A 26,866-nucleotide genomic window follows, 5' to 3' on the forward strand; every position below is an offset into this window, starting at 1 on the left:
ATGGAGCCTCGTCAATGCATAACATGCGTCATCAAGGCTACTGATTATGCAGCATACTGGTTTTGGGTCACTTCCACAGCTGGTGGTGTGGGGGAGGGAGGTGAGAGGGGCAGGCTGGTTTAGGGCTGTGTGCACAGCAGGGACAGAAGGACTGAGCACGAGTGCCGCGAGTACCCTGAAGCCTGGTCGTCCCCTTAATAAGGCTAATGGGATTTTGTGCGGTGATCGGCCTGGGCTCACCCGGGGCCTCCCGCAAGGAGCTCCTGGGAGCGGCAGTGAGCGGCTGGCCGCCCCCAGCGTGCTGACAGACCCACACTCCGCACAGCTGGGACGGCCCGGGGCCCGGTTTGGACGGAGGCCCAAAATGAGCTCCCCGCAGGAACAGGGCTTCCGGCTCCTGACCGAGTACACGAATGGTTTCATGCTGTCCCAGGTAGGAATGGGGTGCGGAGAACATTCCAGCTCGCCTGCCTGGCCTCCCGGGGGCGGGAGCTGCGTGTGGGCAGCGGGAACTGAGAGCTTGATGGGATGGGAAGGAGGACTTCCTGGGGGAGGCGGGGAGGTCGCGGAGGTACCGGCGGGTGTCTGGACACAGGCGAGGCCGGCGGGGCGCCTGGGAGCCTTCCCTGAAGGGCGGTGATGGAAATAGTTGAGACAGGCTGTGATTGGGGTCATAGAGGGCTCCCCGTTAACACGCTCGGGACGCGGGGGACGCGGCTGGAACACGCGAGTCCGGGGGTCCGTGCACAGCGCAGCGCGCGTCACTCTCGTCCCCGCTGGGGTCTGAGCTCGGACGATCCCGTGGGAGATCAGGACACACAGCCTCCCCCCACCCCCCCCCCCCCCCATTCCCAGAAATGGTGGCATTTCTGCGAAACATCCAGAAGGAGCACATGCGTAGAAACGGGAACCAGGCTGCGCTTTGCCAGGCCCTGGGGCGGGGGCTGGGCAGCGACCGCTCAGGGGGACGGGCTGTCCTTCCCGGGGGTGGGGGAGAATGTTCTGGACCCGGACAGAGGTGGGTGGCGTGGGATGGGACAGCACCGCGAACGTACCGGTCGCCCCTGAGTCGTTTCATTTAAGACGGTGAGGCCTGAGCCTTGTGCTGCGTGCATTTTCCTTCCGTAGGAGAGTAGAGGCCGGTTACACTCGGGTTTTGTGTTTTCCTGGTTTATTTTTGTGTGTTTTATTTATTTATTTATTTATTTATTTATTTATTTATTTGTTTTAATGTTTATTCTTGAGAGAGAGATAGAAAGAGACAGAGAGAGAGGGAGACACAGAATCCCAAGCAGGCTCCAGGCTCTGAGCTCTCAGCACAGACCCGGTCGCGAGGCTCGAACCCGCGAATCGTGAGACCATGAGCTGAGCCCAAGTCCCACGCTCAACCGACTGAGCGCCCCAGGGGCCCCCTCGGTGCGGTATTTCCAAGCCCCAGCGGCCTCAAGCCTGTGCCCGGAGGAGGACCTGGGCCGAGGGGAGGGGTCTCTGGCAGGACGCCCACAGGCTTTGCTGGAAATGTCTTGGGGTCCGGGCGCTGAGCATGTGCGTGTGCAGGGGGGGGGGTGTGGGTGCAGAAGGTAGGAACGCCCTCCCCCCATGTGGGCGCGTCTGCGGAGACGATGCGCTTGTCCCAGGGTTTTTGCAGACAGATGGCCAGGGATGCAGGGTCGGGGGGAGCACGACTGGGCAGGTGTGTGTGCACCCAGTGGGGTCCAAGCCAGGGGTACCGTGTGCGTGACTTGGAGGGCCCTGAGCGGGGGGGGGGGGGGGTCCTGAGACACGGGATGTGTTCGTGGCCCTCCCGGGTCACAGACTCGCGGGGATCGTAACGCGGTCGTCGTTGCACGTGCTGGATGCCTGACGCGCCTGCTGGGCACCGCGAGTTGAAGCGGAACGCCGTCCCCTGCACCCCGAGTGGGCTCGAGGGCCCCCCGGAGTCGGTCTTCGGCCCCCAAGGGTTAAGGACGCCTCGGGGAGAGCCCCGCGGATAGTGAGAAGGCGCATCCTGCCGGAAAACAGCCGCAACGAGGGGCTGGTTTCCTGGGGCTTGAACGTGTGACTCGTGGTCCCAGGGGTGGCGGGCGCGTCCCACGTCTGGGGACCGACGTCTGTTCCCCACACGACCCGCTGGACGGACCCTGAAGGCGGCCGTGATGCGATCATACGTAACACGACCCCCAAAGACCGTGATGGAGCGATGCTTCCCATGACCCTGAAAGACTAGCACGCACCGCGACCTCGACCAAATGACTTCGTGAAACCTAAATAGGCTAGGTCACACAGGCTCAGTACACGATCTAACCGAGTCCTAATAGGACTTAGTGCCACATGATCAGAATACCGGTCAATACACCTTTCACCAAAGAGGAGCTAATACCGTGTGGATGGAGTAAAGCTGGACGCAGCCAGAGGGAAGGAGTTGGTGCACCGTTAACGGAAGAAGAACTAATCCAAGCCGCATAGGATGAGTTCCCACAAACTTCATACAGGGAGACTTAACACAAACACCTTAGCACAGGGAGAGTTAACACAACCTTAGTATAGGGAGAGTTAACACAATATTAGTACAGGGAGAGTTAAGACAACCTTAGTACAGGGAGAGTTAACACAACACCCTTAGTACAGGGAGAGTTAACACAACCTTAGTATACAGAGAATTAACACAATATTAGTACAGGGAGAGTTAACACAACCTTACTACAGGGAGAGTTAACACAACCTTAGTACAGGGAGAGTTAACACAACCTTAGTATACAGAGAATGAACACAATATTAGTACAGGGAGAGTTAACACAATATTAGTACAGGGAGAGTTAACACAACCTTAGTACAGGGAGAGTTAACACAATATTAGTACAGGGATAGTTAACACAACCTTAGTATAGGGAGAGTTAACACAACACCCTTAGTGCAGGGAGGGTTAATACAACCTTAGTACATGGACAGTTAACACAACCTTACTACAGGGAGACTTAACACAATCTTAGTGTACAGAGAGGTAAAACAACATTAGCACCGGGAGAGTTAACACAACATTAGTACAGGGACAGTTAACACAATCTTACTAAAGGGAGAGTTAAGACAACCTTAGCAAAGAGAGAGTTAACACAACCTTAGTACAGAGAGACTTAACATAACCTTACCACAGGGACAGATAACACAACAATGTTAGTACAGGGACACTTAACACAACCTTAGTACAGGGAGACTTAACACAACACCCTTAGTACAGGGAGGGTTAACACAACCATAGTACAGGGAGAGGTAACACAACAACGTTAGTACCAGGAGAGTTAACACAACCTTTGTACAGGGAGAGTTAACACAACAACCATAGTACAGAGAGAGGGATAATAACCTTAGCACATGAAGAGTTAACACAAATTTAGCACAGAGAGAGTTAACACAGCCTAAGCAATGAGAGAGTTAACACAACATTTTTACAGGGAGACTTAACACAACAACCTTCGTACAGGGAGCGTTAAGGCAAAGAGCTTCATACAGGGAGAGTTAACACAACCTTAGTACAGGGAGAGTATACACAACCTTACTACAGGGAGAGTTAACACAACAACCTTAGTACATGGAGAGTTAACACAATGTTACCACAGAGAGAGGTAACACAACCTTAGTACAGGGAGGCTTAACGCAACCTTTGAGCAGTGAGACATAGCACAACAACCTTCGTACAGGGAGACTTAACACAACAACCTTCATACAGGGAGAGTTAACACAACCTTTCTACAGGGAGAGTTAGCACAACCTTAGTGTAGGGAGAGTTAACACAACATTAGTATAGAGATATTTAACAAATTCTGGGTACAGGTAGAGTTAACACAAATTTAGTACAGGAAGAGTTAACACAACCATAATAGAGAGTTAACACAACATTTGTACAGAGAGAGTTAAGACAACCTTAGTACACGGAGAGTTAACACAACAACCTTAGTACATAGAGAGTTACCACAACCTTCGTACAGGGTGAGCTAACACAACCTTAGTACAGGGAGAGGTACCAAAACAACCTTATTACAGGGAGAGATAATACAACCTTAGTACAGGGAGAGTTAACACAACCTCATCAAAGAAAGAGTTAACACAACCTTAGCACAGGGACAGTTAACACAATATTAGTACAGGGAGAGTTAAGACAACCTTAGTACAGGGAGAGTAAACACAACACCCTTAGTACAGGGAGGGTTAACACAACCTTAGTACAGGGACAGTTAACACAACCTTAGTACAGGGACATTAACACAACCTTAGGAAAGACAGAGTTAACACAACGTTAGCACAGGGACAGTTAATACAATATTAGTACAGGGAGAGTTAACATAACACCCTTAGTACAGGGAGGGTTAACACAACTTTAGTACACACAAGTTAACACAAGTTGACACAACTTTAGTACAGGGAGACTTAACACAATCTTAGTACAGGGAGAGTTTACACAACCTTAGTACAGGGACAGTTAACACAACCTTAGTACAGGGAGAGTTAACACAACCTTAGCAGAGAGAGAGTTAACACAACCTTAGCACAGGGACAGTTAACACAACAACGTTAGTACAGGGAGAGTTAACACAACCTTAGTACAAAGAGAGTTAACACAACCTTAGTACAGGGAGAGTTAACACAACCTTGTTACAGGGAGAGTTAACACAGCTTTAGCAAAGAGAGGGTTAACACAAGCTTAGCACAGGGAGAGGTAACACAACATTAGTACAGGGAGACTGAACACAACAACCTTCGTACAGGGAGAGTTAACATAACCTTAGTAAGGGGAGAGTTAACACAACAACCTTAGTACAGGGAGACTTAACACAATCGTAGTACATGGAGAATGAATACAACCTTAGTAGAGGGAAAGTAAACACACCTTAGTACAGGGAGACCTAACACAACGTTTGTACAGGGAGACATAACACAACAATCTTCATACAGGGAGAATTGACACAACAACACAACAATGTTAGTAAAGACTGAGCTAACACAACCTGAGTATAGTGAGAGTTAACACAAACTTAGTACATGGAGAGATAACAAAACCTTAGTACGGGGAAAGTTAACACAACCTTAGTACAGAGAGAGCTAACACAACAACCTTAGTACAGGGAGACTTAATACAACAACTTCAGTACAGGGAAAGTTAACACAACCATAGTACAGGGAGAGTTAACACAACCCTAGTACAAAGAGAGAGTTAACACAACCTATATACAGAGAGAGTTAACACAACATTTGTCCCAGGAGACTTAACACAACAACCTTTGTACAGGGAGAGTTAACACAACATTAGTACAGGGAGACTTAACACAGTCTTGGTACAGGGAGAGTTAACACAATCTTACTACAGGGAGAGAAAACAAACTATCTTAGTACAGGGAGAGTTAAAACAACAACCTTCGTACAAGGAAAATTAAAACAACCTTAGCACAGGGAGAGTTAACACAACCTTAGTACAGGGAGAGCAACACAACATTAGTACAGGGAGAGTTAACACAACAACGTTCATACACGGAGAGTTAACACAACAACCTTAGTATAGGAAGAGTTAACACAACCTTACTACAGGGAGACTTAACACAACAACCTTCATACAGGGAGAGTTAACACAACCTTTCTACAGGGAGAGTTAGCACAACCTTAGTGTAGGGAGAGTTAATGCAGCCTTAGTACAGGGAGAGTTAACATAACCTTAGTACAGGGAGACTTAACACAACAACCTTAGTATAGGGAGAGTTAATGCAGCCTTAGTACAGGGAGAGTTAACAAAAACTTAGTACAGGGAGAGTTAACACAACCTTAGTACAGGGTGAGTTAACACAAACTTAGTACAGGGAGAGTTACCAAAACAACCTTATTACAGGGAGAGATAACACAACCTTAGTACAGGGAGGGTTAACACAACCTTAGTACACGGAGAGTTAACACAACCCGAGTACAGGGATACTTAACACAATCTTAGTATAGGGAGAGGTAAAACAACTGTAACACAGAGAGAGTTAACACAACCTTAGTACAGGGAGACTTAACACAATCTTAGTATAGGGAGAGGTAAAACAACCTTAGTACCGGGACAGTTAACACAACCTTAGTACAGGGGGAGTTAACATTGTTACTACAGGGAGAGTTAAGACAACCTTAGCAAAGAGAGTTAACACATCCGTAGTACAGGGAGAGTAAACACAACCTTAGTACAGGGAGAGTTAATATAACCTTAGCAAAGAGAGAGTTAACACAACCTTAGTACGGGGACAGTTAACACAACAATGTTAACACAACCTTAGTACAGGGACAGTTAACACAACAATGTTAGTACAAGGAGAGTTAAGACAACCTTAGTACCGGGAGAGTTAACACAACACTCTTAGTACAGGGAGGGTTAACACAACCTTAGTACAGGGAGACTTAACATAACAACGTTAGTACTGGGAGAGTTAACACAACCTTTGTACAGGGAGAGTTAACACAACCACCTTAGTACAGAGAGAGTAATAATAACCTTAGCACATGAAGAGTTAACACAAATTTAGAACAGAGAGAGTTAACACAGCCTAAGCAATGAGAGAGTTAACACAACATTTTTACAGGGAGACTTAACACAACAACCTTTGTACAGGGAGCGTTAAGACAAAAAGCTTCATACAGGGAGAGTTAACACAACCTTAGTACAGGGAGAGTATACACAACCTTACTACAGGGAGAGTTAACACAACAACCTTAGTACATGGAGAGTTAACACAACGTTACCACAGGGAGAGGTAACACAACCTTAGTACAGGGAGGCTTAACACAACCTTTGAACAGTGAGACATAACACAACAACCTTCGTACAGGGAGACTTAACACAACAACCTTCATACAGGGAGAGTTAACACAACCTTTCTACAGGGAGAGTTAACACAACCTTAGTACAGGGAGAGTTAACACAACCTTAGTATACAGAGAATGAACACAATATTAGTACAGGGAGAGTTAACACAACCTTAGTACAGGGAGAGTTAACACAACAACCTTAGTACGTGGAGAGTTAACACAACAACCTTAGTACAGGGAGAGTTAACACATAATTAGTAAAGGGAGATTAACAAAGACTTAGTACAGGGAGAGTTAACACAACCTTAGTACGTGGAGAGTTAGCACAACAACCTTAGTACGTGGAGAGTTAACACAACAACCTTAGTACAGGGAGAGTTAACACATAATTAGTAAAGGGAGATTTAACAAAGTCTTAGTACAGGGAGAGTTAACACAACCTTAGTACAGGGTGAGTTAACACAACCTTAGTACAGTGAGAGTTACCAAACAGCCTTAGTACAGGGAGATATAACACAACCTTAGTACAGGGAGAGTTTACACAAAAACCATAGTACGGGGTGAGTTAACACAACCTTAGTACAGGGAGTGGTAACACAACACCCTTAGGACAGGGAGAGTTAATAGGACAGGGAGAGTTAACACATCCTTAGCACAGTGAGTTTTAACACAAAGTTAGCACACAGAGAGTTAACCCAACGTTAGCAAAGACAGAGTTAGCACAAAATTTGTGCAAGGAGACTTAACACAACCTTCATACAGGGAGAGGTAAGACAACCTTAGTACAGGGAGAGTTAACACAACAACCTTAGTACAGGGATAGCTAACACAACAACTTTAGTAAAGAAAGTTAACACTACCTGAGTACTGGGAGAGTTACCACAACCTTAGTACAGGGAGAGTTAACACAACCTTAGTACAGGGAGAGTTAACACAACCTTAGTACAGGGAGATATAACACAACCTTAGTACAGGGAGAGTTAACACAACCTGCGTACAGGGAGAGTTAACACAACATTAGCACAGGGAGAGTTAACACAATATTAGTACAGGGAGAGTTAACACAACAACCTTAGCACAGGGAGAGTTAATATAACAACCTTAGTACAAGGAGAATTTAAACAGTCTTAGCACAGGGAGAGTTAACACAAATTTAGCACAGAGAGTTAACACAACCTAAGCAATGAGAGAGTTAGCACATCATTTTTACAGGGAGGTTTAACACAACAACCTTTGTACAGGGAGAGTTAACACAACATTTCTACAGGGAGCATTAAGACAAAAAGCTTCATACAGAGAGAGTTAACACAACCTTAGTACAGGGAGAGTTAACACAACCTTAGGACAGGGACAGTTAATACAAAAACTTTAGTGCAGGGAGAGCTACCACAACTACTGTAGTAAAGGGAGAGTTAACACAACCTGAGTACTGGGAGAGTAAACACAACCTTAATACAGGGAGAGTTAACACATTCTTAGTACACGGAGACTTAACACAACCACCTTAGTACAGGGATAGTTAACATAACCTATTACAGGGAGAGTAAGCACAATGTTAGTACAAGGAGAGTTAACACAACCTTAGCACAAGGAGAGGTAACACAACCTTAGTACTGGGAGACTTAACACAACATTAGTACAGGGAGATTTAACACAGTCTTAGTACAGGTAGAGTTAACACAACCTTAGTATAGGGAGAGTTCATACAACAACTGTAGTATGGGGTGAGTAAACACAACCTTAGTACAGGGAGAGTTAACACAACAACCTTCATACAGGGAGAGTGAACACAACCTTACAACAGGAAGAGTTAACACAACAACCTTCGTTCAGGGAGAGTGAACACAAGTTTACAACAGGGAGAGTGAACACAACTTTACAACAGGGAGAGTGAACACAACCTTACAACAGGAAGAGTTAACACAACAACGTTACAACAGGGAGAGTTAACAAAACCTTAGTACAGGGAGAGTTAACACAACAAGTTTAGTACAGGGAGCGTTAAGACAAAAAGCTTCATATAGAGAGAGTTAACACCACCTTAGTTAACACAACAACCTTAGTACGGGGAGAGTTAACCCTACCTCAGCACAGGGAGAGTTAATACAACATTAGTACAGGGAGATTTAACACAGTCGTAGTAGAGAGAGAATTACCACAGCCATAGTACAGGGAGAGTTAACACATCTATAGTATAGGTAGAGTTAACACAACAACCATAGTACGGGGAGAATTAACACAACCTTAGTACAGGGAGAGTTAGCACAACAACCTTAGTACAAGGAGAGTTAACACACCTTTTGCACTGGGAGAGTTAACACCACCTTAGTACAGGGAGAGTTAACACCACCTTGGTACAGGGAGAGTTAACACAATATCAGTACATGGGATTTAATACAGTCTTAGTACAGGGAGAGTTAACACAACAACCTTAGTACAGGGAGAGTTAACCCTACCTCAGCACAGGGAGAGTTAATACAACATTAGTAGAGGGAGATTTAACACAGCCGTAGTAGAGAGAGAATTACCACAGCCGTAGTACAGGGAGAGTTAACACATCTGTCGTATAGGTAGAGTTAACACAACAACCGTAGTATGGGGAGAGTTAACACAACCTTAGTACAGGGAGAGTTAGCACAGCAACCTTAGTACAAGGAGAGTTAACACACCTTTTGCACTGGGAGGGTTAACACCACCTTAGTACAGGGTGAGTTAACACCACCTTGGTACAGGGAGAGTTAACACAATATCAGTACACGGGGATTTAACACAGTCTTAGTACAGGGAGAGTTAACACAACAACCTTAGTACTGGGAGAGTTAACACAACCTTAGTACTGGGAGAGTTAAAACAACAACCTTAATACAGGGGTAGTTAACACAACCTGAGTACAGGGAGAGTTAACACAACCTTAATACAGGGCGTGTTAACATAACATCTTAGGACAGGGATAGTTAACACATCCTTAGCCCAGTGACGGTTAACACAGGGTTAGCACACAGAGAGTTAACACAACCTTAGCAAAGAGAGAGTCAGCACAAAATTTGTGCAAGGAGACTTAACGCAACAACGTTCATACAGGGAGAGTAACACAACAACCTAGTATACAGAGATGTAACACAACCTATGTACAGGGAGACTTAACACAAAAACATTAGTACAGGGATAGCTAATACAACAATCTTAGTAAAGGGAGAGTAAACACAACCTTAGTACAAGGAGAGTTAACACAACCTTAGTACGGGGAGAGTTAACACAACTTTAGTACAGGGAGAGTTAACACAACCTTAGCACAGAGAGAGTTAACACAACTTTAGCACAGAGAGAGTTAACACAACTTTAGCACAGAGAGAGTTAGCACAACCTTTGTACAAGTAGACTTAACAACCTTTGTACAGGAGAGTTAACAGATCATTCGTATAGGGAGAGTTAAGACAACGAGCTTCATACAGAGAGAGTAAACACAACCTTAGTACAGGGATAGCTAAGACAACAACCTTAGTACAGGGAGAGTTAACACAAACTGAGTATAGGAAGAGGTATCACAACAGCCTTAGTACAGGAGAGTTAACACAATCTTAGTACAGGGACAGTTAACACAACAACCTTAGAACAGGAGAGTTAACAAACCCTAGAACAGGGAGAGTTAACACAACCTTCGTGCAGAGAGAGTTAACACAACGTTTGTCCAGGGAGAGTTAACACAACAACCTTCGTACAGGGAGAGTTAACACAACAACCTTCATACAGGGAGAGTTAACACAAAAACCTTCATACAGGGAGAGTTAACACAACATTAGTACAGGGAGATTTAACACAGTCTTAGTACAGGCAGGGGTAACACAAACTTAGTAGAGGGAGAGTTAACACAACCTTAGTACGGGGGAGCAAACAGAACTATCTTAGTACAAGGAAAGTAAACACAACAACCTTAGTACAGGGAGAGTTAACACACCCTTAGCACAGAGGGAGTTAACACAACCTTCGTACAGGAAGAGTTAACACAACATTAGTACAGGGAGAGTTAACACAATATTAATACAGGGAGATTTATCACAGTCTGAGCACAGGGAGAGTTGACACAATAACCTTAGTACAGGAAGAGTTAACACCACCTTAGTATAGGGAGAGTTAATACAAACTTAGTACAACAACCTAGTACAGGGGTGGTTAACACAACCTGGGTACAGGGAGAGTTAACAGAACCTTAGTACAGGGAGAGTTAACACAACAACCTAGCACAGGGAGAGTTAACACATCCTTCGCAGTGAGGGTTAACACAAAGTTAGCACAAAGAGACTTAACACAACGTTAGCAAAGAGAGTTAGCACAACATTTGTGCAAGAAGACTTAACACAACAACCTTCGTACAGGGAGAGTTAATGCAACAACTTCAGACGGAGAGTTAACAGAATCTTAGTTCAAGGAGAGTCAACACAACCTTAGTACAGGGAGTTAACACAACAACCTAAGTACAGGGTGAGTTAACACAACTTTAGTACAGGGAGAGTTAAGACAACAACCTTAGTCCAGGGAGAGTTAACACAACCTTAGTACAGGGAGAGTTAACAGAACAACTTTTGTAAAGGGAGAGTTAACACAACCTGAGTACAGGGAGAATTAACACAACCTTAGTACAGGGAGAGTTAACACAACAACCTCAGTCCAGGGAGAGTTAACACAACCTTAGTACAGGGAGAGTTAACACAACAACCTTAGTACAGGGAGAGTTAAAACACCTTAGCACAAGGAGAGTTAAAAGAAACTTAGCACAGAGGGAGTTAACAAAACTAAACAATGAGGGAGTGAAGACAACATTTGTACATGGAGATCTAACACAACATGCTTTGCATAGGGAGAGGTAACATAACTTTTGTACAGGGAGAGTTAAGACAACAAGCTTCATACAGGAATGAGTTAACACAACCTTAGTACAGGGAGAGTTAACACATGGTTAGTACAGGGAGACTTAACACAACAACCTTAGTACAGGGATAGTTAACACAACCTAATACAGGGAGAGTTAACACAACCTTTGTGCAGGGATACTTTACACAACAACCTTCGTACAGGGAGAGTTAAGACATCAAGCTTCATACAAGGAGAGTTAACACAATCTTAGTACAGGGAGAGTTAACACAACAACCTTAGTACAGGGAGAGTTAACACAAAAACCTTATTCCAGGGAGAGTTAACACAACATTTGTACAGGGATAGTTAACACAATCTAGTACAGGGAGAGTTAACACATAACCTTAACACAGGGAGAGCTAACACAACCTTAGTACAGGGAGCGTTAACACAACCTTAGTATAGGGAGAGTTAACACAACCTTAGTACAGGGAGAGTTAACACAACCTTAGTACCAGGAGGGTTAACACAACCTTAGTACAGGGAGAGTCAACACAACAAACTTAGTACAGGGAGAGTTAACATAACCTTAGTACAGGGAGTGTTAATACAACTTTAGTACATGGAGAGTTAACACAACCCTTGTTCTGGGAGACTTAACACAACAACCTTTGTATAGGGAGACTTAGCACAACAACCTTCATACAGAGAGAGTTAACACTACCTTAGTACAGGGAGAGTTAACACAACAACTTTAGTTCAGGGAGAGTTAACACATCCTTAGCACAGATAGAATTAACACAACCTTAGCACAGAGAGTGTTAACACAACCTTTGTACAGGGAGAATTAACACAACAACCTTCTAACAGGGAAACTTAACACAACCTCCATACAGGGAGGGTTAAGACAAGAAGCTTCATAGATGGAGAGTTAACACAACCTTAGTACACAACAACTTTAGCACAGGGAAAGTTAACACAAACTTAGCACAGAGAGTGTTAACACAACCTATGCAATGAAAGAGTTAACACAACATTTGTACAGGTAGAGTTAACGCAACAACCTTCGTACAGGGAGACTTACCACAACCTTTGTACAGGAAGATATAACACAACAACCTTCATAAAGGGAGACTTAACACAACCTGAGTCCTGGGGGAGTTAACACATGGTTAGTACAGGGAAACAAACACAACAACCTTAGTACAGGGATAGTTAACACAACCTTTGTACCCGGAGACTTTACACAACAACCTTCGTACAGGGAGAGTTAAGGCATCAAGCCTCATACAGGGAGAGTTAACAGAACATTAGACAGGGAGAGTTAACACAACCTTAGTACAGGGAGAGTTAACAGCACCTTAGTACTGGGAGAGTTAATAGAACCTTAGCACAGGGAGAATTAACACAACCTTACTATAGGGAGAGTTAACGCAACCTTAGTACAGGGAGATTTAACACAAACTTAGTACTGGTGGAGTTAGCACAACCTTAGTACAGGTGGAGTTAAAAAAAAACAATTTTATGGGGAGAGTTAACATAACCTTAGTACAGGGAGAGTTAACACAACCTTTTTACAGGGAGACTTAACAAAACAACTTAAGACAGGGAGAGTTAACACAACCTTAGTACAGGGAGAGTTAACAGCACCTTAGTACTGGGAGAGTTAATAGAACCTTAGTACAGGGAGAATTAACACAACAACCTTACTATAGGGAGAGTTAACGCAACCTTAGTACAGGGAGGTTTAACACAAACTTAGTACTGGTGGAGTTAAAAAACAACAATTTTATGGGGAGAGTTAACATAACCTTAGTACAGGGAGAGTTAACACAACCTTTTTACAGGGAGACTTAACAAAACAACTTAATACCGGGAGAGTTAACACAACCTTAGCACAGAGAGAGTTAACACAACCTTTGTACTGGGACTTAACACAACAACCTTCATACAGGGAGAGTTAACACAACCTTCAGACAGGGAGAGTTAAGACAACAAGCTTCATACAGGGTGATTTAACACAACCTTAGTACAGGGAGAGTTAACACAACCTTAGTACAGGGAGAGTAAACACAATCTTTGTACAGGGAGACTTAACATTCTTCATACAGGGAGAATTAACACAACAAGCTTAGTACAGTGAGAGTTAACACAACACCTTCGTACAGGGTGAGTTAACACAACCCTAGACAGGGAGAGTTAACACAACCTTGGTACAGGAAGAGTTAACATAACCTTTGTACAGGTAGACTTAACACAACAACCTTCGTACAGGGAGAGTTAACACAACTTTCGTACAGGGAGTTAACAACTTTAGTACAGGGAGAGTTAACATAAGTACAGGGAGAATTAACACAATCTTAGTACAGGGAGAGTTAACACAACCTTCATACAGGGAGCATTAACACCACCTTAGTACAGTGTGAGTTAACACAACAAACTTAGTACAGGGCGAGTTAACACACCAACCTTAGTAAAGGGAGAATTAACACAACAATCTTAGTACAGGGATAGTTAACACAACCTTTGTATCTGGAGACTTTACACAACAACCTTCATATAGGGAGAGTTAAGGCATCAAGCTTCATACAGGGAGAGTTAATAGAACATTAGATGGGGAGAGTTAACACAACCTTAATACAGGGAGAGTTAACAGCACCTTAGTACCGGGAGAGTTAATAGAACCTTAGTACAGGGAGAGTTAACACAACAACCTTATTTCAGGGAGAATTCACACAATCTTAGCACAGAGAGAGTTAACACAACCTTAACACAGGGAGAGTTAACACAAACTTAGCACAGAGAGATTTAATACAACCTAAGCAATGAGAGAGTTAACACAACATTTGTATAGGTAGACTTAACACAACAATCTTAGTACAGGGAGAGTTAACACAACCTTAGCACAGGGAGAGTTAACACAACATTTGTACAGGGATAGTTAACACAATCTAGTCCAGGGAGAGTTAACACAACAACCTTAGTACAGGGAGAGTTACCACAACCTTAGTACAGCGAGATTTAACGCAACAACCTTAGCACAGGGATAGTTAACACAACCTTAGTAGAAGGAGTTAACAAAATCTTAGTACAGGGAGAGTTAACACAACAACCTTAGTACAGGGAGAGTTAAGGCCACCTTAGTACAGGGGGAAATAACACAACCTTAGTACAGGGAGACTTAACACAACATCCTTCATATAGGGAGTATTAACACAAGATTAGTACAGGGAGATTTTACACAACCTTAGTACAGGGAGAGTTAACACAACAACTGTAGTACGGGGAGAGTTAAAACAACCCTAGCACAGGGAGAGTTAAAACAAACCTAGCACAGAGGGAGTTAACACAACCTAAGCAATGAGAGAGTTAACACATTTGTACAGGGAGACTTAACACAACAACCTTCGTACAGGGAGAGTTAACGCAACCTTAGTACAGGGAGAGTTAGCACAACAACCTTCATACAGGGAGAGTTAATACAACCACCTTTGTACAGGGAGAGTTAGCACAACAATCTTTGTACAGGGAGAGTTAACAAAATCTTAGTACAGGGGGAGTTGACACAACAACATTCGTACAGGGAGACTTAACACATCCTTTTTATAGGGAGAGTTAAGACAACAAGATTCATATAGGGAGAGTTAACACAACGTTAGTCCAGGGAGAGTTAACAGCACCTTAGTACAGTGAGAGTTAACACAGCAATCTTAGTAAAGGGAGAGTTAACACAATCTCATACAGGGAGAGTTAACACAACAACCTTTTTACAGGGAGAGTTAACACAACCATTTTACAGGGAGAGTTAACACAACCATTTTACAGGGAGAGTTAACACAGCAACCTTCGTAGAGGGAGACTTAACACAACAACCTTCAAACAGGAAGAGTTAACATCACTTTAGTACAGGGAGAGTTAACACGACAACATTAGTTCAGGGAGAGTTAACACAACCTTAGCACAAAGAGAATTAACACAACCTTAGCTCAGAGAGAGTTAAGACAAGCTTTGAATGTGGAGACTTAACATGGCAACCTTCGTACAGGGAGAGTTAACACAACCTTCGTACAGGGAGAGGTAAGACAACAAGCTTCATACAGGGTGATTCAACACAACCTTTGTACATGGAGAGCTAACACAACAAACTTAGTACAGCAAGAGCTAACACAGCCTTCGTACAGGGAGAGTTAAGACAGTAAGGTTCATACAGGGAGAGTTAACACAACAACCTTAGTAGAAGGAGAGTTAACATAACCTTAGTATAGGGAGAGTTAACACAATTTTAGTACAGGGAGTGTTAATACATCCTTCGTACAGGGAGAGTTAATATAATCTTAGTACAGGGAGGGTTAACACAATGTTAGTGCAGGGAGAGTTAACACAATCTTGTAGGGGGAGAGTTAACACAACCTTAGTACAGAGAGTTAACACAACAACCTTTGTACAGGGAGAGTTACCACAACCTTTGTACAATTTTAGTACACAATTTTAGTACAGGGAGAATTAACACAACCTTAGTACATGGAGTGTTAACACAACCTTCGTACAGGGAGAGTTAACACAACAACCTTCTTACAGGAAGAGTTAACATAACCTTAGTATAGGGAGAGTTAACACAATTTTAGTACAAGGAGAGTTAAGATAACCTTAGTATAGGGAGAGTTAACACAACCTTAGTACAGAGAGTTCACACAACCTTAGTACAGGGAGAGTTAATACAACAACCTTTGTACAGGGAGAGTTACCACAACCTTTGTACAATTTTAGTACACAATTTTAGTACAGGGAGAATTAACACAACTTTAGTACATGGAGTGTTAGCACAACCTTCGTACAGGGAGAGTTAACACAACAACCTTCTTACAGGGAGCGTTAATACCACCTTAGTACAGTGTGAGTTAACACAACAAACTTAGTACAGGGAGAGTTAAAACAACCTTAGCACACAGAGATTTAACACAAACTTAGCACAGAGAGATTTAATACAACCTAAGCAATGAGAGAGTTAACAAAACATTTGTATAGGTAGACTTCACACAACAATCTTAGTACAGGGAGAGTTAACACAACCTTAGCACAGGGAGAGTTAACACATTTGTACAGGGATAGTTAACACAATCTAGTACATGGAGAGTTAACACAACAACTTTAGTACAGAAGGAGCTAGCACAACCTTCGTACAGGGAGAGTTAAAGACAATAAGGTTCATACAGGGAGAGTTAACACAACAACCTTAGTACAAGGAGAGTTAACATAACCTTAGTATAGGGAGAGTTAACACAATTTTAGTACAGGGAGTGTTAACACAACCTTCGTACCGGGAGAGTTAACACAACCTTAGTACAGAGAGTTCACACAACCTGAGTACAGGGAGAGTTAATACAACAACCTTTGTACAGGGAGAGTTACCACAACCTTTGTACAATTTTAGTACACAATTTTAGTACAGGGAGAATTAACACAACTTTAGTACATGGAGTGTTAGCACAACCTTCGTACAGGGAGAGTTACCACAACAACCTTAGTACAGGGGGAGTTAAGACAACCTTCGTACAGGACTAGTTAACACAACCTTAGTAGAATACCAAGCAATGAAAGGGTGACAACAGGTGATACAATCTTAAATAAGAGGCGGTGTGACTATAACAGAGCACTAACCGTACAAACTCGTGCAGATTTAGTATGATTTTAACGGGATTTTATAGATAGAGCTTGTCGATAAATGGATAGAACTTTACCCCCAGGAGCCTCTTGGCAGTGTCTGGGCACGTTTTTGATTGTCACAGCCGGGATGGGGGCGCCCCTGGCCTGTGGCAGGTGGAGACCAGAGACGTTGCTCATCGCCCTACGGTGCACAGCACGCCCGGTCCCAGAGGGTCTTCGGCCCCCGATGTCCGCCGTGCTGAGGTCCGGAAGCCCTGGCTTCACGCACAACACTTGGTAGGACCCTCATCACAGGGTACGAGGTAACACAGCATGACGACAGGCCCCCGGTCCCCTCGGCCGCGGGCCTCTTTGGGGCTGTGCAGTGAGCTCAGTGCGGGAGGAAACTGTAGCCTCGACGCTCGAGTTGGACGCAGGCGGACCTACCGCTATTCGCGTCCTGGCACGTGTGGAGCCGGCGCTCGTCATCCGTGTGCGGTGACCATGCTGTGGGTCGCGCCTGTCTCCAAGGGCCATCTGCCCACGTGGGACGTGAGTGGCCACTGTCAGCGAGGTCGCCCCGGCCCTGCACCCATGCGAAACACTGTGCAAGAGGGAAAGCACAACGCGGCGATGATTTGCCGGTTCCTGGAAGACTTTGCGCATCACTTGCAGGCACGAGCTGTGAAGGTCCCCAGACGGAGCCGTGGGCACAACACAAGCGACAGGCGTTGCAGGGAAGGTCGCTGCTGAGAGTCGGGATGCAAAGGGTGAAGCTTCCTTCTGACGCTGTGTCTTTGCCAGGACGGGTCCCAGGCTGTTTCTTTGCGGGGCGATGCTGTTCCGGGCCCGACGGCGGGGCAGGCGGGGGGCGGTTTACTGAGCATCTTGTGGAGCCAGACGGGGTGGGGTGGGGGGGGGGGGGACGGCGGGAGGCGGTACCCCAGAGCCGCTCGGGCGCCCCCTTGCGGGCTGCCCAGCCGCTGGAGGGGCTCGTCGCGCCCTGCTTGCTCCGGGCCGCCCTCCGCCCAGCCCTGGCCCTCACCCGCCCTGAGGACCAGCCTGTCCGCTGGATGGCGACACCCTGGACGGCTGGTCGACCCCACAGCGCCCCCCACCCCCCCAACCAGCGGCACGAACAGGTGCTCCCCGAGTGCACAGTGGAAGCGTATTCGTATTTGGTTTGGTTTGGTTTCGTTTTTTGTTTTATCTTGTTTTATTCTATTTTATTTTACTTTTTTATTTTATTTTATTTTATTTTTTGTTTTATTTTATTTTTTGTTTTATTTTACTTTATTTTTTGTTTTATTTTGTTTTATCTTTTGTTTTATATTGTTTTATTTCCTTTTGTTTTATATTATTTTTTGTTTTATTTCGTTTTGTTTTGTTTTATTTTCTTTTGTTTTATTTTATTTTGTTTCGTTTTGCTATGTTTTATTTTGTTTTATTTATTTTATTTTATTTCTTTTCATTTCATTACATTTTAGTTTATGTTATTTTGTTTCATTTTGTTTTGTTTATTTCATTTCATTTCATTTTACTTTATTTCATTTCCTTGTATTTTGTTTTGTTTTATTTTATTTCATTTATATTATTTTATTATATTTCATTTCATTATATTTTATGTTATTTTGTTTTGTTTTGTTATGTTTTATTTTATTTTATTTATTTTATTATATTTCCTTTCATTATATTTTATTTTGTTTTGTTTTGCTTTGTTTTATTTTATTTCATTACATTTCATTTTATTTTATTTCATTTTATTCTATTCTATTTTACTTTATTTTGTTTTGTTTTGTTTTATTTCGTTCCATTTTATTTTATTTTGTTTTCTGATGTTTTATTTTATTTATTTTATTTTATTACACTTTAGTTCATTTTATTTTATTTTATTTTATTTATTTTATTTTATTCTAATTTATTTTTCCTGTTCCTTACTTTGTATTTAAATTTAACTTAATTTTTTCTTTTCCTTATTTCATCTTACTTTATTTTATATTTTAATGAGTTTTATTTATTTATTTTTAATTTTTTTTAATGTTTATTTGTTTTTGAGACACAGTGCGAGTCAGGGAGGGGCAGAGAGACAGGGAGACGCAGAATCTGAAGCAGGTTCCAAGCTCTGAGCTGTCAGCACAGAGCCCGACGCGGGGCTTGAACTCACGAAACGCGAGATTGTGACCTGAGCCAAAGTTGGACGCTTAACCGACTGAGCCACCCAGGCGCCCCTTTTTTTTTAATTAAAAAAAATTTTTTTTTAATTTTTTTTTTAACGTTTATTTATTTTTGACACAGAGAGAGAGAGAGCATGAACAGGGGAGGAGCAGAGAGAGAGGGAGACACAGAATCTGAAACAGGCTCCAGGCTCTGAGCTGTCAGCACAGAGCCCGACGCGGGGCTTGAACTCACGGACCGCGAGATCATGACCTGAGCCGAAGTCGGATGCTTAACCGACCAAGCCACCCAGGCGCCCCTAAAAAAATTTTTAATGTTTATTTATTTTTGAGACAGAGGGAGACAAGCCTGAGTGTAATTTTTTATTTTATTTATTTGTTTCACGTACTAGATTCTGTTCTGTTTAAAATACTTATTTATTCAAATTTTATTTATTTTATTTGTTTTATGTACTCTACTCAAATATTTAAATACCTTAGTATTTAAAATATTAATTTAACATATTCAAACATTTGTTTAAGTTCTGTTTAAACACTTTTTTGTTTTCAATTTAAAAAATTAACTGGAGGTTTCGATTTAAAATTTAATTTGACAATGTTATTGTTTTTATTTTTAAAATTTTTTTTAATTTTTAGTTTTTTTGAAAATGTTATTGTTTTAAAATAGAAATACCACAAAGTTCACTGTTTTAATTGTTTTGCATGCACAGATCAGTGGCTCTGAGCCCATTCACTGTTTTGCACTTATCATCACCATCATCTCCAGAACTTTCCATCTTCCCAAACTGAAGCTGTGTCCCCATGAACCACTGACTCCCCGTCCCCATCCCAGCCCCTGTCTCCACCATCTACTCTCTGTCTCTGCGGATGTGTCTTGTTTAGAGACGCCATATATGTGGGATCACACAGGACCTGTCCTTCTGTGTCTGGCTTGTGTCACTGAGCATCACGTCCCCAAGGTCCATGCACGTTGTTGCAGAACGTCCTTCCTTTTCAAGCCTGCATAACAGTCCACTGTGTGCATGGACCACAGTCTGCTCATCCTTCCATCCATCCGTGGACACTTGGTTCTTCCACATCTTGGCTCCCGTGGATAACGCTCCGGTGAGCACAGATCCACAAGTGCCTTTTCCAAGGTCCACTTACAATTCCTTGGAGTCCACACGCAGAAGCAGAACTCCTGGTTTCCACAACCATTGTGTCTGAGTTTTTAAGGAACGGCCATAGCGTTCTCCATGGCAGCACTGTGCCCTCTGAAATCACATCCCTGCCTCCCCGCGCTTCTGTGAGTGTGGTCCCCAGGACGCTCACTCACCGCTGGCCCCTTGTTTCCGAGGTTCTGTTTGCCGCCTGTGAGCTGGGTGTGTTTGACCTCCTCTCCGAGGCCCCGGAGCCCCTGGGCTCAGCGGCAGTGGCTGTGCGTCTGGGCACCAGCTCCCATGGGACACAGCTCCTGCTGGACACCTGTGTGTCCCTGAAGCTGCTTCAGGTGGAGACGAGCAGAGGAAAAGGTAAGCCGGCTTGGCATTTCAATACGTACGTGGCACAGTTTTCCCGTGAGGAACCAGAGAATAAGTATTTCCAGCCGTGTAGGACATGTTGAAGCAGCTTTGGGCTCAAGGAGGCTTTATGTAAATGAGTGGGCGTGCCTGGGTTTCAATAAAACTTTATTTACACACACAAGCAGTGGGCCACATTTACTGCCCAGGCTGTACTTTGCTGACCGCATTCTAGGGGTCTCCAAGGGCTGGTGCATGCATTGCTACCCTCACGAGTTATCCAGTGAGCAAGTGAAAAATGGGGGGAAATCGCCCACAAGGGAGTAATTCTCAATCGAACTAAATCTATCCCGTTAAAGAGTTGCCATTCGATATGACGTTATATCCTTATTTTGGTGTTGAGATGGCTTCTCTCTTATGAAATGTGGTGATGGTGGGTTCTGTTTTGCTTTTAATGTCCTTACTTGGCAAAATTCAAGATTTTAGCTGTATGTTGCTCGTTCTGTCCATTTTTAGGATGCTAGATTCGTGAACCCTGGTTCCCAGGACAGGAGACAAGGACGCACGCTCAGGGATTGGCACTTTACAGACGTGCAGGGAGGGGGTAGCTCGCAGCCGGGACTTGCCTCAAAGCTGCACGGTGGCCTCTGGGCACATGACAGTGACTTAGAATCCAACCTCTTCTTTGTGTTTCTTTGCAGCTTTATATCAAAACACAGAGCTCTCCAGCACCTACCTGGTCAGGGCCAGTCCCAAGTACCAGGGCAACATGCTTCTGTACCTGGCCAGGACGACGTACCTGTGCTGGGGCCACCTGGCCCAGGCCGTGAGGTGGGTGAGGGGTCGGCGGCGTGGACGGGGCCCCAGGGTTCCCTGCAGGCTGGTTTCAGGGCATCTGTGCAGTTGAACTGCCAGGTTTCCCTTAGAATCAAATGCAACCCTGCTGGGTCTGGGGTCCAGAGCAGGTGTGAGAAACCCCCTGGTCCTAACCGACGTAATTCACGTAGTGCTAATCTGTCCTGATGACAAGTCCTTGATCTTCAGTGGTGCCCAGGGAAAGGGCCTTGGGCTGAGGAAGCAAAATGGGGAAGGGGGTGTACAATAAGATACTGCTCCCACAACTATTCTTGGGGTTGGCACTGGGGGCGTCTGTGGCTGGACCAGAGTCTGAGGTGGGGCGTCCTGGGCTGTGCAGGGAGTTGAGCAGTGTCCCTGGTCTTCTCCCACCATGTGTTGGTACAATCATTCCAATTATGATAATAAAAAAAATGTCCCGACATTTCAAGTGCCTCTTGGGGACAGAATCACCTGCAAGTGGAAACTGCTGAAATAGACAGATGGGTGGGTAGGTGGGTAGATAATAGATACATAGATGGGTGGATGGATAGCTAGATACATCGATATGATGGATCATGGATAGATATAGGGATGGATAGATAGATAGATAGATAGATAGATAGATAGATATGATGTATGGGTGGATGGATGGATAGATAGATAGATAGATAGATAGATAGATAGACAGACATGATGGATGGATGGGTAGAAGGATGGATGGATAGATAGATAGATAGATAGATAGATAGATAGATAGATGTGATGGATGGATGGGTAGATGGATGGATGGATAGATGATAGATAGATAGATAGATAGATAGATAGATAGATAGATAGATATAATGGATGGGTGAATGGATGGATGGATAGGTGGATGGATGGATGGATAGATAGATAGATAGATAGATAGACAGATGATAGATAGATAGATAGATAGATAGATAGATAGACATGATGGATGGATGGGTAGAAGGATGGATGGATGGATAGATAGATAGATAGATAGATACATAGATATGATGTATGGGTACATGGATGGATAGATAGATAGATAGATAGATAGATAGATAGATAGATATGATGGATGGATGGGTAGAAGGATGGATGGATGGATAGATAGATAGATAGATAGATAGACAGATGATAGATAGATAGATAGATAGATAGATAGACATGATGGATGGATGGGTAGAAGGATGGATGGATGGATAGATAGATAGATACATAGATACATAGATACATAGATATGATATATGGGTGGATGGATGGATGGATAGATAGATAGACAGACATCATGGATAGATGGGTAGATAGATAGACATGATGGATGGATGGATACATGGATGGATGGATAGATAGATAGATAGATAGATATGATGTATGGGTAGATGGATGGATGGATAGATCGATAGATAGATAGATGATAGATAGATAGATAGACAGACATGATGGATGGATGGGTAGATGGATGGATGGATAGATGATAGACACATACATATATAGATACATACATATGATGGATGGATGCATGGATAGGGAGGTAGATCAATAGTAGATAGATATTGATAGATATTAATAGACAGATATTGATGAATAGGTATAGGTATGTGACAGATACTGATAGGCATTGGTAATAGCATAGCATGGGCCCTTCTGTCCCCAGATGGCGGCCGACAAGTCCTCTGGCCTCAGCATCGCCCAAACTCACATCACTTCCTGCTCCCTTTACGCGGTCGTTAGATTCTGTCCTTCCTCGCTCACACGGCACAGCCAGGCTACACGTGTGGCCTGTGGCCCTGGACATGCGTGTGTTCCGCACCCGAAGGGGGTCCGTGCCCATGTTTGGTCACTGAGTTCTGTCCCCTGTGTGTTCTCTCTGTGACGGGAGGTGGGAAGTTCGACCCCTTGTGTGTGCCTGCTGGTTTCCCCGACTGTGTCAGGCCCTGGGTGACCGTGTCCTGCCTGTTTGCAGGGATGGCAAGAACCGGTACCAGGAGGCGTTTGGGGTTCCCTCCGATGAGCTCTTCACGGCCATCTACAGGTAAGGCCCCACGTGGCCGCTTACAGGATGACGTTTACGTCACACATCCTCACGGGGTTGAATCCATGTTCCAACAGAGCAAAACAGAAGCAAGTTCATACTTAAATTAAAACAAAACAAAACAAAGCAAAAAAAAGCAGCCGACTTTGCTGCTGTGATGTCTGTGCTGGTGACTTTCCTGAGCAGGTGGGAATCTGTCCGTCCCTGCACAGGGCTCGATGCCCAGCATCAGTGATGTGCAAAACTGAGGCACACTTTTTACTTGGGGCAGACTTACACAGGTAGTGGGTTCGCTCCAGTCTGGACACGGGTGTGGTGTGGACGTGGGGTCTGGTGTTGAAGTTCTGAGCTGCTGATGCCCCAGTGGCTGTTTCCAGGGTTCCCGGGTGGCTAACGGCCGGGAAAGAAGGACAAGCAGGGGCTGGGAAGTCCTCTGGGCTGTGCCTCCGCTCCCCTCCTGTCCTTCCAAGACCCCTGCTTCTTTGGCCACCCTTGTCCCCATGTCCCTCGACTCTCACTGTTTGGGCCACTGCCCGAGGGTGTGTGGACCCGATGACCTCTCACATGGGGTGTGGGACACCTTCCTGAGCTCCCCGAATTCAAACCAGCAGAACCCCGATTCTGGTGGCAATGGGTCCCCATAGTGGCTTCCAGAGACCAAGGACCATGACATTCAGCCCCACAGCAGGTGACCTCAGGTGGGTTTGCTGGGCGGCCGAGCAGAGGCTCCCGACAGCACGCGCTGTCCGGGACGCGCACACGTCGATGCCCGCACGCGCGCCTTCCCGACCCGCCTGTGGCACACGGCTGGTTGCTCGGAGCCCTGCCTTGTCCGCGATGGGCGCACGGGCTGTGGCGTGGCCTTGACCAGCCGGTTTTGCGTGCAGGTCGGAGGGCGAGCGTGTGCAGTTCATGCGCGGTCTGCAGGACGTCTGGAGCGTCAGCGGGAGAGCGGTGCTGCAGGCCTTCGACCTGTCTCCGTTCCGGCTCATCTGCGACGTCGGCGGTGAGCGGGGGCGCCACGCGCGGGACTGGGGCCCTGCGAGCCCGCGAGGCAATACGGTGGGAGTCCCACTGAGGGTCGGGGCGGAAGCGTCCCGTTCACGTGCACCTGTGGGGACGTCAGCTCCTCCCCGAGCACAACCTGCCCTCTGTGGCTCTGACCCGGGGCCTGCGGGCGGGACCCACAATCTGTGCTCCCAGAGACGCCGATCCCGCCCGTGCACGGGCCACGCAGGTGCAGACGCTGCCTGGCTCAGCGGGGCGCGGGTGCGGCCGGCGCTCGGCTGCCGGAAAGTGGAGGGGGCGAGCTTCCCAGGTGCCTGCAGGTGCACGCAGAACACGGTCCGGGGCCTGGCCGGGGGGCTGTCCTGTCCACACAGGGTGCGGAGGTGGGGCTCAGGTGAGGTCCAGGCGTTAGCAGCGAGGGTCTGCCGACCCTCTGTGCCTTTCGAGCAAACGCTCTTGCCCTCACCGTGGCGCGCTGCGTTCGCGTCCGAGCCCGCGTCACTGCGCACCAGCCCCCCGGGAGACGCAGGTTCTGGGGGCAGGTTGGAGGCTCGCCAGTTTGGGCCGAGCTGCCTGGGGTGTGGTCCCGGATGCATCGAGGGGCCCGTCGTCTGTTTCCGGTCACCTGCAGGCTGCTCCGGGGCTCTGGCCAAGGAGTGCACGGCCCTGTACCCTGGGTGTCGGGTCACCGTCTTCGACACCCCCGATGTCGTGCGCGCGGCCAAGGAGCACTTCCCATTCCTGGAGGACGACCGCATCCGCTTCTGGGAAGGTGGGTTCGCCTGTGCTGTGCGTGTGCACGGGGACCCGGAGACGCGCCCCCAGGCCGCCCGGGACCTGTGAATCTTAGGCTTGGGACGCGATCCGGCCGTGCGGTCGACCCTCTACGGCCCAGGGCATCCGCGATGGGAGCCTCCGACCGGTTGGCTGGGGCGTCCTGAAATCCGTGCTGAGGGACCTGTGTGCTCGTGACCTTCGCAAAGAAGTTGGAAATGAAAACCGTGTCCTGCGTCCGAAGGACGGAGGGACAGAGAGGGGCCCCAAACACCGTGCCGACTTTTCTGCACCAGGGCTGGGTTTTGGGGTGGCAGCTGGGAACCCCTGGGGACCGTGTGCCACGGCCCAGGTGACCTTGCCATGCTGGGTGCTGTTTTCGTCTGGCGGGGCTGTCGTGCGCTGACCCCAGGCCACCTGCCCGTGCCGCAGGAGATTTCTTCGAAGACCCCCTTCCGGAGGCAGAGCTCTACATCCTGGCGAGGGTCCTGCACGACTGGAGCGACCGGCGATGTGCCCGTTTGCTGGCGAGGATCCGTCAGGCCTGCAAACCAGGTAGCTCGTGGGGCCACGTGTCCGCACAGAGTGGGGACCCCGTTCAGGGGCCGTGTTGCCGCGGTCTCGTTTGGGTCAGGCCACTCATTGAACCCCCGCGGCGTGCATACCCGTCCTGTAACGCATCGCACCTCAACCCACGGGAAGTCGAAGGCTCTCGTGGTGCACAGCTCTCTCCTGGTTGGACCCCCGTGTGGCCGGGCGGGGGTCACTTTGTGCACATTCTCTTCTCCTGGCTGGTGGAGACCTGGCTGGTGCCCGGAGGGGTCGGGGGGCATCGGGTGCGGGCCCCGATGAGGACATAAGGCACCCAGGGCGGCAGGGGACTCAGAGGGGCTGGGGGCTTGGACAGGAGCCGGGGAGGAGGGGGGCAGTCCTCAGGCCGGCCCGTCCCTGTCCCTTGCTCACGGCCGCCTGTCCCCGTGACAGGGGGCGCTGTCCTGGTGATTGAAAGCCTCCTGGACGCGGACGGCCGGGGCCCTCTGACCACACAGCTGTACTCGCTGAACATGCTCGTGCAGACAGAGGGCCGGGAGAGGACCCCTGCCCAGTACCTCGCGCTCCTGGGCCCTGCCGGCTTCCGGGACGTGCAGTACAGGAGGACCGGGGGCCTGTACGATGCCATTCTAGGCAGGACGGGGCTCCCTGCCGGCTGCAGCTAG

General features: G+C 46.3%; 1 protein-coding gene across 1 annotated transcript; it reads left to right on the forward strand.

The window, feature by feature from the left end:
• On the forward strand, window positions 1-26,866 carry ASMT (acetylserotonin O-methyltransferase). Its single transcript, XM_042926643.1, has 9 exons — window positions 1-100; window positions 258-433; window positions 20,827-21,001; window positions 21,691-21,820; window positions 23,799-23,867; window positions 24,755-24,873; window positions 25,507-25,647; window positions 26,082-26,204; window positions 26,634-26,866. The coding sequence occupies exons 1-9, from the start codon at window positions 1-3 to the stop codon at window positions 26,864-26,866; spliced, it is 1,266 nt and encodes a 421-aa protein (XP_042782577.1).

The sequence above is a fragment of the Panthera leo genome, chromosome Y (assembly GCF_018350215.1).
Source record: "Panthera leo isolate Ple1 chromosome Y, P.leo_Ple1_pat1.1, whole genome shotgun sequence".
NCBI lineage: Eukaryota > Metazoa > Chordata > Mammalia > Carnivora > Felidae > Panthera > Panthera leo.